Here is a 12,326-nt window from a genome sequence, read left to right as displayed (position 1 = left end):
CTTCCTTCCTTCCTTCCTTCCTTCCTTTTTTTTGGAGACAGGATTCCATGTAGCCCATGCCAGCCTCAAACTCACTGCACAGCTAAAAATGACCTTGAACTTGTGATACTCTTGCCTTCACCTACCAACTGCTTCAGGGACAGCCCTCTCTACCATGCTTAGGATTTTACATATGTTTCAGAAATAGCTATGGGGTGGATACTTGAACGAAAGGCAAAATCTGGGGCCAGAGAGTTTATTTTTATTTATTTGTGTATGTGCTGTAAATATGTGAATGTATGTGTATGGGCACACATGTGTATGCAGGTGTGGGTATACGTGTGAACATACATGTAAAGGCTAGAAGTTAACATCAAGTGTTACCTTCCACTTTATACATCGAGGGAGGGTCTTTGGCTGAACCTGCAGCTCGTCAATGGAGCTAGCTTTAGTAGCCAGTTTTTGCTGGGAGTTCCTCATTTCCACCTCCCAAGTAGTGGCATTGCAGGCTTGCTTGTCATTCATGTGGGTGCTGGTGATACAGACTCTGGGTCTCATGCTTGTATAGCAAGCACTTCACCAGCTGAGCCAACTCCTCAGTCAGCCAGTGTACTTAAAGGGTTTGAATCCCATCCTTCATAGTTAGGCTATGTGTCTTCTAGACTGACTGTGCTGTGACCTCTACTAAAGGGTCTCCCAGGTTCAAGGTGGACAGTAGCCTACCCAGGGTTACCTCCCACTCCCTGGCTGAAGCTGTGACACTGACAGAATATGAATAACCAGGAGACACAGTCTCATGCACAAGGTGTCAGCAAGAAGGGACAATGAAGGAAAACAACCTGTGTGATTCCTCAACCTTTATACAGTTACCCAAACTGTGACCCTTTGTTACAGTTAGCTCAGTGGGCGTCTTTGCCCTGGACTTCCTCCACACAGTCCCACCCCATCATGCACTCCACACACTTGTTCTCCCAACAACATAAGCATTCCCAAATCATGTGGGGATTGGTCAGGCTCCGAGTCTCTGATTCAGTAACTATAGGCTGCAGCCTGGGGGTTTGAGTGTCATCCCAGATCCCAGGTGACAGTCACATTAGGACAGGAATCATGCTTTGGAATGGCAGGGTTCTAGGCCAGGCCTTCCATACACACATTGTCCCCAGACATTCTCCTGAAGATTCCTGTGCCCTTAGTGATAAGAGGGGACAATTATTTACAAAGCATGGGGAGAGACAACTGAAGCATGGAGTGTGGAGGCAGCCCTTTAAGTGTTCTAGTCAGACCATGTACAGAGCTGTTCAGAACACTTCCTTCTAGGCACTGCTTTCCTACAAGTCAATGCACTATTTAGTTATTAGTACTATATGGCTAGAGCCTTTATGTATCCCATTTAATTCTCCCCTGAACCAAGTAAAGCCTACCATTCTCATTTTAAAAGTCAAGAACCAGGTTGTATGATGTGCTCACAGTCATACCTTAATTAGAACCTAATTTAATTATTTTTCACACCTCAGTCCTTGCCTCCAGAGAATTAGATAAGATTACAAGATTAATGCCAAGGCAGAATTTACAGAGCGGTGGAACTTGTCTTCCAGAGTCACTTGGAAGAGTGGCACCAAATCTAGTCAGATCTTTTATGCTCAATGCACACTTGAAGCCTTTCTTTAGAAGATAGCATTAGATGCTTTTAAACTTCTTGCTGAATGAATTCTCTACAGGTGGATAATATTGTCACTACCAAAGCGGTCAATATGTGGGGAAGAGTAAGCAGGAAAAGAGGATGAGAAGGATGAGGCGGGGAGGAGAACAGAAGACAGCACAAGGTGAAGGGTGGAAGGGAAGAGAGGAGCTCGAGGGACCCTTGGCACACTGTCAGGCTGACATGTGAACACTGAGGGACTAGTAAGGATGAATGAGCCAGAGGGAGAGCCACTAGAGAAGAGGCTTCAGAAGAGATGCACACAGGGTAAGGAGGAGGTCGGCGAGGAGGCTGCAGGATGCGTGGCTGCTAGACTTGAAGAGGGTGAAGAACTGTGCAAGGACAACCATTTCCCTGCTGACGTGGGAGACTAAGAGAATTCTAATGTCACTGGATAAGAAAAAGACAGAATCGGGTCACTTTTGATGCCTCTATGCAGGAGGGTGTGCTTGTTTAGATGCTTGAAGGAAAAATCACCTGAAGAGCATCACCATGCAAGGGATGGAAAAAAGATCTGGAGCCATGGCGACGGGCAGGGACCAGGAAAGGGTGGCAACAAAGATGTCTGGGTTTTGAGAAGAATAACGGCAGATAGAGACAACCAGAGTCCTGGGATGAGCATGGTGGTCTTTTCCATGACAGGAGAGGAGAGTCAGTCGCTTGAAGATGGCCAGGGACAGAAATCCCGACACCATTCTCATGCTTGCGGGAGTTTCACGAAAGCTTTGTTTTTTTGATAATTATGGATCTGATCCCTGTGAGGACTGAGGCTCCCATAGAGGGACGGCAGGTCTGCTGCTCCTTACAAAGTGTGGGCCAAAGGCGGGGGAGCTGAGTGGGTCCTGGCCAATCTAGAGGTGAGAATGAGCTGGAGGTGGGTGGGAATTTGACTCAATTCTGGATATTTCAGAGTCCCCTGACAGCCTTGTGCCATGCTCCCAAGCCCACAGCAGGAAGCAGCCAGCAATGGCTTGAAATTCTAATTCTTAGGACGGGGGCCAAGTATGGACTGCAGGACTAGCCCGGGAATTCAGTTTCCCCAGAACCTGGAACACTTGTTCCAGTCAGATGGAGATCAGGCTGGGAATCTATGCTCTAGTGTGTGGTGATCATAATTTACTTTTAAAACCTCCAACAGTACCCTTGGTAAGCACAAAACAAACAACAAATGAAGGTAAAAGCAGTCATAACTTTACTCATGTGTCTTTAGATGTAGTGATGGAGTCAGTGAGCTACATCCCCCACCACGGCAGAGAAGCTTAGAACACACAGGTAAAGCTAGGCGTTCATCTTCATCTCACCCTTCCTTCTCTTCATCTGGACGTGAGCTTCAAGAGTGAGCGGGCAGGCACTGGAGTGAGAGAAGTCAGGCTTGAGCTACGGCAGAGGACTGGCAACCCTTGTGAAGCTGAATTTTTCCTAAAACCTTGACTTTGGGGAGCAAATGCATTTGGAAAAATAATCATGGTTTGAACATGAACCTCTTGTATTTGCTATTTATAAAAATTGGCTTGTAAATGCTTCCCGGGTTGAATGAATGTATTATGACATTTGATGCATTTGAAATAACTCAATAATCTGAAGACTTTATGCTATGAGAGGAATGCTTGTTTTGTAGAATTAAATCTTGGTTGCAATTAGGAAGGAAACTCAAAAAGTTACTATGTTCCCTAGCAGGGAAACAATACTTTCTCTTTATCTGCTGTACAACTTTCTGTCAGTGAGAACTCTGGTTATGAAACCTTCACATATGGGCTTCAAGAAAGCACAGAATACTTAATACTTGGTTTTTAAGCACACAAATATAAGTGTGGTATCCTGTTCCTGGGATCTCAGCATTGAGATCTCACTTAGGAGGGGAACAGCCTACGCTATGGAGTGAGACCCTGTCTCAAAAACACCACAGACACGGGCTGGAGAGATTTCTCAGTGGATAAAGCACTGGGTGGTTTGTTGTTTTCTCCTTTTAAACAGAGAACCTGGGTTTAATTGCCAGCACCCACGGTGACTCACAACTGTTTGTAACTCCAGTTTCAGGTAATATGTCATTTTCTGGCCTTCATGGGCACTGCATTCACACAGTACACGGACATACACATAGGCAAAATACCCATATACATAACATTTTAAAAAATTAAATCTTTAAAAAAATTTAAAGGATATTAGAAGCCTGCCTTGTGCATATTATAGTTTCTACTCTTTCTGTACCCTCTCCATCTTAATCCCCAGCAAAGCCTTTTGAGCACAGTAATTGGTGCTTCTGTGTGACTCCATGTTTCAGAGAGCAAGTCTCAGCTTCCTGTTCCATTAGGTGTGCTAAGACAGTTCCTCTTTACAGAAGACAGAAGTGATAACCGACGAGAGGGCCCTGTATTCCTGCTACAGGAGACCCCATGCTCCTGATTCTGAGAGAGTTTGGCATTCTCATTCTGACTACCCCTGGCCCAATTCCAGCCAGCTGCAAATTGTGTGGATTGAGCTGCTTTGACACACTGATGTTATCAGCCGTGCGGTGCCTGGAGCACACAGATAGGGACAGGCAATGGCGCCGTCTCACCGTACATAGTAATGTAATTTAGTTTTTGAAATTCAAGTATAAAATCTTGAAACCTGATGGTTTTTTCAATCCACCTCAAGAGGGGGTGGGCAGGGCATGGAGTTCCCAGAGGAGCCATCTAAATTGCAAAATGGCTTCTGCTGTATATTAATAAATAGTTCAAAGCAATGGTAACACATGCAGAGAGAATTTGCAGGGAAAGTAAATGCCTGATATATCTTACCTCCTTCCTTCCTCAGAGCTGTGCTGCTATGGCAGCCCACTCCACTTGAATGCTTCCCAAGCAAAGGCTAGGGCGCTCTGCCACAGCTGCTGTGCTAGCGAGCAATGAACAGGCCCTTACCTGCCCTGGAGCGGCAGGCAGTGGAGTGGGTCTCAACCCACCTTTGTTAGTAAAGGAATCACTCAGTTCGGGCTGAGGATGGTGGGTGGCTGCAGAGCAATGCTCACTTTCCTTTCTGGCTCCCCAGCCTCATCTTGTCCCAGTCTTCCCTAGGCCTGCTGTATTCTGTATCACAAGCTTTATCCCCCATGGGGCTCCATGGCTGCTCCCACCGTACATTCCTCTCTGGTTACATCTTTCTCATCTTCAGCTTCCACTGATAGATTACCTCTAAAAAGTTTCCCACGAAAGCCAGGCTAGGTTAGACATTTCTCTAATATATATCCCCAATTCCCTTTCCCCTCAATTTTATCATGCACTTAGCAATTTTTACTAAGTGATTATTTGTATAATTATTTGTTTAATAAATGTTCAAGGCGAGCACAGTGTCTTTCTCCACAGTGTCTTCCCAGCTTCTAAAACAGAACATTCCGGGCTGTAATCTGAGCGCAGACAAACAATGTAGGTAGGGCAAGTGTCTGAGAGACCAGTGGAAAGACTGTGGCCTACCACACCGCCTTCTCCGGGCACCTGGGAAGCATGTGGTATACAGATATGCCTGCACACAAACATCCATGCACATAAAATTAAAAATTAAAAACCCTTATAAGGTCCATGGCCAAGGTAGCAATTTAGCTCCAGGTCAGCTTCTCATGGGGACCAACTACCAACTGAACAGACAGAGACTTCTCTGTGGTTAAGGCCCAGGTTCAGCTATTTGTTTACAATGATTTACTTTCAAAACCTAACAATTACACCCCTTTTTTTGCTCATTTGCTTGAGGCAAGTTTTCATGTAGCCCAGGCTAGCCTCCCAATCCTCCTGACTCTACCTCCCAAGAGCTAAGATTACAGATTATGCTGCCATGTCTGGTTTAATTCTCAGTTCTTGTTGAATTTTAGAGGAGTAGACAACCAGATTGAAATCAAAGTCACCAAAAACCCTTGAAGACAAACAGGTGGGCTGCTTTGATCTGTTCCTTCAAGATGATTTTGGACAACCCAAGGTTACAATTATACTTATCAGTTAGGTAATGAGCTCAGTCAGGGGACCTCTTGGGAGTTCATCATTAGGACAGAGAGGCTATGCAGAAAATTTGAGAAACTTCCAAGAACATTGAACATCCTTGGCTGTAGATTCCAGTCTTCCTGTGAGCAGCACCAACTGAGAGTCCAGACAGGTCTCTTCCCCTCAGAGCACCCAGGCCTGCTTTACAGAGCCCTCAGGGCAGAGAGTAAATGAGTTGTCCCAGGTCAGAGCCAGATGGCAGCCTTGGGATTAAAATTCATGGGCTTCTTTTCCAGCCAGCTGCTCCCTCCCTGGAGTCCTACGCCATTTCTTCTGAATGTTCAGGATTGTATTCAATTTAGTAAGGCTTGTGGTCACATAATCACAGCTCCTAAATAAAACAATAAGTACAGAGCATCCACCAGGAGGAAGGAAAACACAGGGGCGCCTTTGCCCCTGAACAGACTGAGAGCGAGCTCTGGCTGAGGCTAGAATTGTTCTACTTGAATAAAACCCAATACAAACAAATCTCCTGGGATCAGGCAAAGTGCTCAGCTGCTCTTGTTTCTTCTCTGTAAATCCTTGTTGAAAGAGCCTGTGCTCAGTCTCAAGGTAAGAGCCTCTTGGAAACCAGAAGAAATGTGCTATTTCTGAAAGCAAGAGGGGCTAGGCTGACGGACAGCCCAGGTCCAGGGTCATTGAACTTTTTTTTCAATGAATCAGTAACTACATTTCCAGTAGCTCCTAAAAACACTGCAGGAGTGCTACCAAAAACACTTCAGTTTGGGTGGCAGCAACTTTAGCCATTGCAGCCTAGACTCAGCCAAGTCCACTCAGGTCTGAGTAGACAGCCAATGTTTTCTCCCTTTCCTGCCACACTGTGTTCGGTTGGTGCCAAGACAGTGAGCCAGCCTGTATATGTTTGGCTGTTGAGTGGGGTATACAATTTCAATAATTAGGACAATCTCTTTGACCAGTACATTTGTTGAGGTATAAGGCAGGTGGTGACCATGGGGTGTGACAGATCTCTCACTAAAGGATTTAGGAACCTATGACTGTTGAAGAAAACAAGATCTCAGGAGGAAGATGGTCTTGTACAAGGCCAGAAAGCATGGCTGGTTGGGAGGAATAGCCCCTAAGCATTTTCGTTTAGTTTCAATCTAGATATATTTATGTTCTTATGCTATTTGCTGGCTCATTCAATTACCCGTGGGGCAGACCTGGAGGCAGAAGAAGAGTTTTCTACTAGACAATTCAACCCTGCAAATGGGTGGACTCTTCCATCCTTTCACATCCTCTACTCCCTCAGTCTCACTTAAACGAGCAGGGACACTTAGTACTCAAAGCCCCACCCATGGGCACAGGGGCCATTCATGGCTAGGGTGGGGTAGCAGGAGGGGAGCTCCCAGCCTCACCAGTCCTTTCTGCTTCTACAGGATGTGCTCCTCCCATTTGTGTCAGTGCCTGTCCCCTAAAAACATAGGTTTAAGTAAAGTGTGCTCTCATTACCAGCCTGAGGTTATAGGAGTAGCCATGGAAGGCTCTTTTGTCAGGCTTTGAAATGTGCTGAGGATCTCTTCTCTCTGTGTTCCTTCCTCATGTCTGACTGAAGAGGAGAGTACCAGTATGTTAGGAGACAAAGGACTGTTATTTCCCCATCTCCACAGTCCTACGGCCTTGAAGTATTTGAGTATCAGATTCTGGCCATGGACGACTCAGGAGATGGCATGATTATCTCTAAAACTTACTTCAGTTTGAGTGATGGCGACCTCAAGAGAGTTTAGTCAGGCTAGAAGTGTTTGAGGGAGGTAGAAAAATTGCTGAGGTAGAGAGAACCTTTGCACCCATAGGCATAGTCTTGGAAAGAGAAGAGGCCCTTTGAAGTGAGTGACTTGTTGAGGAAGGCTATTTAAGCCTGAATAGTGTGGGTATCCAGGGTCTCCAGACTTAGCCAGGACAGGCAGGGCTCCTTTGGGAGCTATCCAGCGTTCTGAACTGCCTCCCCTGAACACGTGGGAGGATCTGAACAAGGCCAGCCTACTGGTTAGTGGTGACCTTAAATGCTGCCAGCTCATCTTTGCCAGGGGCAGACAGCGACTGCCTGCTTGGGTCCATGGCCTGTACGCCCAAAGTAGCTCCAGCACGACTTCAATCACTCATGGTTGCAGCCCGGGCTTCATGCCAGAAGCTCGACTCTGTGGCCAGATTTTCAATAAGGGGTAGGATTCAGAATCTTGATATGTATGTGCAAAAGAAATGTCCTTTAGTCGACCTGGAAGTTCAGGGCCAAACAAACCTTGTCTAAGGACAAGAAGGAGGCTGTAAAGAAAGGGAGATAATTCTGTCTCCGTCTCTGTCTCTCTCTCTCTGTGTGAGTGTGTGTACATTCATGTGCGAGTGTCAGGACCAGGCAGTACAGTAATGTTTAAAACAAATGGTATGGTTTTGAATTAAGTCCCATTTCTGCCATTTATTTATCTGTGTGGTCTCCTCCACAGATGAAGTTGAAGACGGGGCCTGATGCATGCCTGGCAGGTTCTCTGCCACTGGACCGCATCTACCCAAGTTCTAGTATGCGAACTTCACCAAGTTTCTAACCTCTGCTTTCACCTTTAACATGAGGAATGTCATAGCACCTGTCTCAGAAGGCTGTGGGAGGATTAAATGAGATAACATCATAACATGTTTACCACAGTCTCTGCCACAAGGTAAGCAGTCAACCAGGTATGTGCATAGTAGGTGTGTGTTTATCACACACACACACACACACACACACACACACACACACACACACACACGGGGTGGGGGTGGGGAGAACACTCTAATGCTGTTTAAGGCTCATTTCAAAAACAGATTACTCTGCCTTTCAAATTCAAGCCACACAGAGCATGGATAGATGCACCTACTTTTTTGTTCAGTCTGTTCTTTTGTTTTTTTTCTGTTCAGTCTGACTTTACAGTCTACAGGATGACCTGGGACCTGGGTAATGGACGAGTTTCCCAGCTAAGGAATGAAAAAAGCAGCCTTCAATTCACCAGGAGGTGGCAGGGGTGTCTTCTTGGTCAAAGTCCCTTCGTCTTCTTGAGCTTTGGGGCCTAGCTCTTTGGCTCACTTGCTGTGGACATTTCTTGCCTCTCTGTTTAGGAGTGTACATTCCTTCTTCCCCCAGGAGAGTTTTCTGAGACAATGTCTCTCCATACAGCCCTCGATGACCAAAAACTCTGCCCACCCAATGCTGGGCTGTGCTACAGTGGCTAACTTCTTGGGAGGTTCTTACATAAGTCTATCTGCCTATCCTGGGTGAGCTTCCTCACCCTGTGAGTCCCACCACCTTCACCTTTCTTATCTTCTCTAATCTTTAAGGCTTGTTATTACGAGTTTTAGTTATAGGCATGTGTGTGAGCATGAGTGTGGCTCACCTTGGCCTAGAGCCTGCTACACAGTCGTTTCTTCTTTTAGCTATCATTATCTTGTTAATGACAAGCTTCACTTCCAGCCAAGTACACTAAAATGATGGCAGTGGGGATATTTTTAGCCCTTTTTGTTTTGAAATCATTTTAAAAGTTTTCATTTCATTCACTTATTTATGAGCATAGGGAGTGTATTACAATGTACCTGTAGAGGCCAGAGGTCAAGAAATGCCTGGTTAGGAATTTTACAGAATGTCTTTTTAATTTTCCCAATGATTCTTTTAAAAATACATTTAAAAAAATTATTTGTGTCTGAGTGTATGTATATGCATAACATGCATGTAGTTCCTATGGAGGCCAGAAGAGGGCACTAGATTCCCTTAAACTGTGGATGGGTGTGTGCTGCCATGTGGTGCCTGGAATTGAACCTGGGTCTTCTGGTAGAGTCAGAGTCCTCTCTAGCCCCTGCCCACTGTTTCTTGTAACCAGCTCCGGTTGCAGAGTTTTGAAAGAGAAAAAAATGAATAAAATGGTGGTATCATATCTCTTACCAATGAGACTAATCTTAATCACTTAGGGTGGTTCTTGCCAGGCCTCTGACATAAAATTACTATTTTTGTCATATTGTTTTCTAGTCATCAAAAACAAGTCACTTAGTCCAGCCCATATTCAAGGGAGAATAATTAAGTTCCATCTCCTAGAGAGAAGAGTATCAAAGAAAGTGTGGACACATGTTTACAGCTGCCATATTAATTAATACATAAGGGTGTCACATACCCGTTCAAATGTCTTGATTCTCCTTGTCTAGTCACCGTCTGCACTTAGTGATCACTGAGTCTTGACAGCAGCTATTGCTACTATGATGTCCCAGTGGTCATTTTTATTTCCCTCATTTTTCTACAAATATAAAACTTTAATGAAATGTATATGTATAATTGGAATTTTTCTGAAAGGAATATTTGTCCCTTTCTCTTTTCTTATTTAACCATTTATCTGCATCAGTATTTTATTTGGGGTTATAACCTAATACTATCACTATTTTCCTAAAGGTTGTATCTCTTTCCCTTTAGAACTCTTGGAAACCGACTGGAAATGGAACATAGCACTTCCTGTATAGCCCAGGCTGACCTTGAACTCAAACTCTTCCTGCCTTAGCTTCCCAAGGTCACTACCATGCCTGACTATATATATATATATAATTTGTCTTTCTTTTTTCAAGTCATCTTGTGTATTATTCTTTTTTTAAAAGTATGTGTAAAATGGATAAAGCTAAAATAAAATAAAGTATATGTGTGTGTGTGTGTGTGTGCGCACACACATATGCCACAGCATACCCTTGGAAGTCAGAGGACAACCCTGTGGAGTTGGATCTTTTTTTCCACTTGTATTCCCAGGATTGAAATCAAGTCTCCAGGCTTGCAAGGGCTGAACTATCTCATCCACATGCATTGCTCTTAAAACACTGTTATGAGAACCAAATCACTCATTACAACACCCCTTCGCCCAAGACCCTTCAGTGGCTCCCACCACTTACAAACTCATTGACCTGACACTCAAAAGTTGAACAATGTGGTCCAATTTGCCCAACAAGCTGTCTCTTCAATTGCTTATCTTTCTAAATCCTTTGTTCTCTCTGCCCCAGCTGCCAACCCTCTGTGTGGGTGACTTCCGATGACTATTTCTAGTTTGACTGAATTATTTTAAGCTATTAGAAAATGTGTATTGGCTTCCTTAACTTAAAAAGTGACGCATGCTCCCTAGAAAAACAAATACCACAGAGCAGATGATGTAGACATCTACTCTCTCTCCCCCGGGCTTTTACATTTTATTTTATATGAATAGATGTTTTGACTCAGTGTATTTCTGGGAACCTCATACATACCTGCTTGCCCCCAGATCAAAAGAGGTTGCCGATCCCCTGGAACTGGAGTCACAGCTGGTTGTGAGCTCCATGTAGTGAGTGCTAGGAATTGAACCTGGGTCCTCTGGAAGAGCAGCAGCTGTTCTTAACTGTTGAGCCAGCCACCTCTCCAGCCCTCTTTAGGTTGTTTTTAAGAAGGAGCCTTTCAAGATTCCCTGATCTATCTTACCGTCCTACTAATAATAATCTCCATAATAAATATATGAGAAGCATGTCCACAACAAAGAGCAAACACAAGTCTGGAAAGATCACATTCAGAAAGTACAGGCATCTGTCTGTGTTGCATCTCATGTTTTCAAAGCCTCCCCCTGTCTCACTTCACCGACAGTCATGAGACACAGAAGAGCGCCCATTATTCACTGCAGTTCTGCAGAGGAAAAGAGGCCGAGAAGCCCCCATGGAGGCTCTGAGCCAAGACTAGCTAACAAGGTTTCTGGTCCCTTTCCTGCTCTGCCACATTAGAAGACTGTTCTGTTAAGTGTTTTATCAGGAGGGAGAACACCCAAACATGTGTGACCATGGCTGAAGCCAGGGTATGTGACAACAGAATCCCCTCCTTACTTCTCTTTGTTGGTGAGGGTGAAGCTGCAGGAATCCTGCCATCAGGGAGTCAAGAGGCAGGGGTATATCTGTTCAATGGTGAACTTTTCATTTCCAAAGAAATGTCTGGTCTCCTCACAGCCAGAGGGCTCTGCAGAATTAGAGTAGGAAGGGAGATAGATGTGAGGTTAAACCTGATGGCACCCAGCAGGACAAGACCAGCCAGGAGCACCAGCACCTGAGGTAACATTTCCATCTGCCTTGCATTTAGCCAACGTGTCCCTACAGTCCCTGATTCCAAACGTATGTTGGTGATGAAACAAGCCTCTATTGCCTGTGTAGGGACATGCTAAGGGAAAGAGTATACGCTTTTTCATTTGTTACACAAATAGAAAAAAGAATATTAAAAATAAGGTAAACTGATTTATCATAACAGATAGAAAGTGCAGGCCGGCATGTGACTAGAACTGCTGCTGCCTTGGACTCCAGGACTTTTACATATGTGGTTCCATATATAGCTTTAAACACAAACTCAGACAACCCACATTCCATGTGCATCTTCTGATGGCAGCTTTTATGTTATATGCTTTTTAATGCCAAGGAGAAAGATATTATAAACATCTTTTCATCTAAAAACCATGTATTATTACAGTGTATGATGTGTGTGGACACACATGACACAGTACATATGTGGTGACGTTGTAGAATTGGTTCTCTCCTTTCATTTTCATTGTGGGGATCAAACTACAGCCACCAGGATCCTATAGCATGTGCCTTTACCTGTTAAACCAGCTCATCTAGTTAGCTGGTTTAAAAACAAACAAGCAAAC

The 12,326-nt window shown here is 44.5% G+C and overlaps 1 protein-coding gene across 5 annotated transcripts in view; it reads right to left on the bottom strand.

Moving 5' to 3' along the window:
* Positions 1-12,326, bottom strand: part of FAM219A (family with sequence similarity 219 member A) — a 48,537-nt gene that overhangs the window by 18,172 nt on the left and 18,039 nt on the right. The window contains exon 2 of one of the 5 annotated variants that reach the window (XM_080940057.1): positions 11,518-11,647. The exons of the other annotated variants lie outside the window; for them this stretch is intronic. Coding sequence (XP_080796183.1) covers positions 11,518-11,559 — 42 coding nt within the window. The 5' untranslated portion in view covers positions 11,560-11,647. The remainder of the gene's footprint in view (positions 1-11,517; positions 11,648-12,326) is intronic. 5 annotated transcript variants of the gene reach the window in all.

The sequence above is a fragment of the Micromys minutus genome (genome assembly GCF_963924665.1).
Source record: "Micromys minutus genome assembly, chromosome: 28".
NCBI lineage: Eukaryota > Metazoa > Chordata > Mammalia > Rodentia > Muridae > Micromys > Micromys minutus.
The sequence above is the reverse complement of the archived record's forward strand: the minus strand, read 5'-3'. Positions and strand labels throughout refer to the sequence as shown.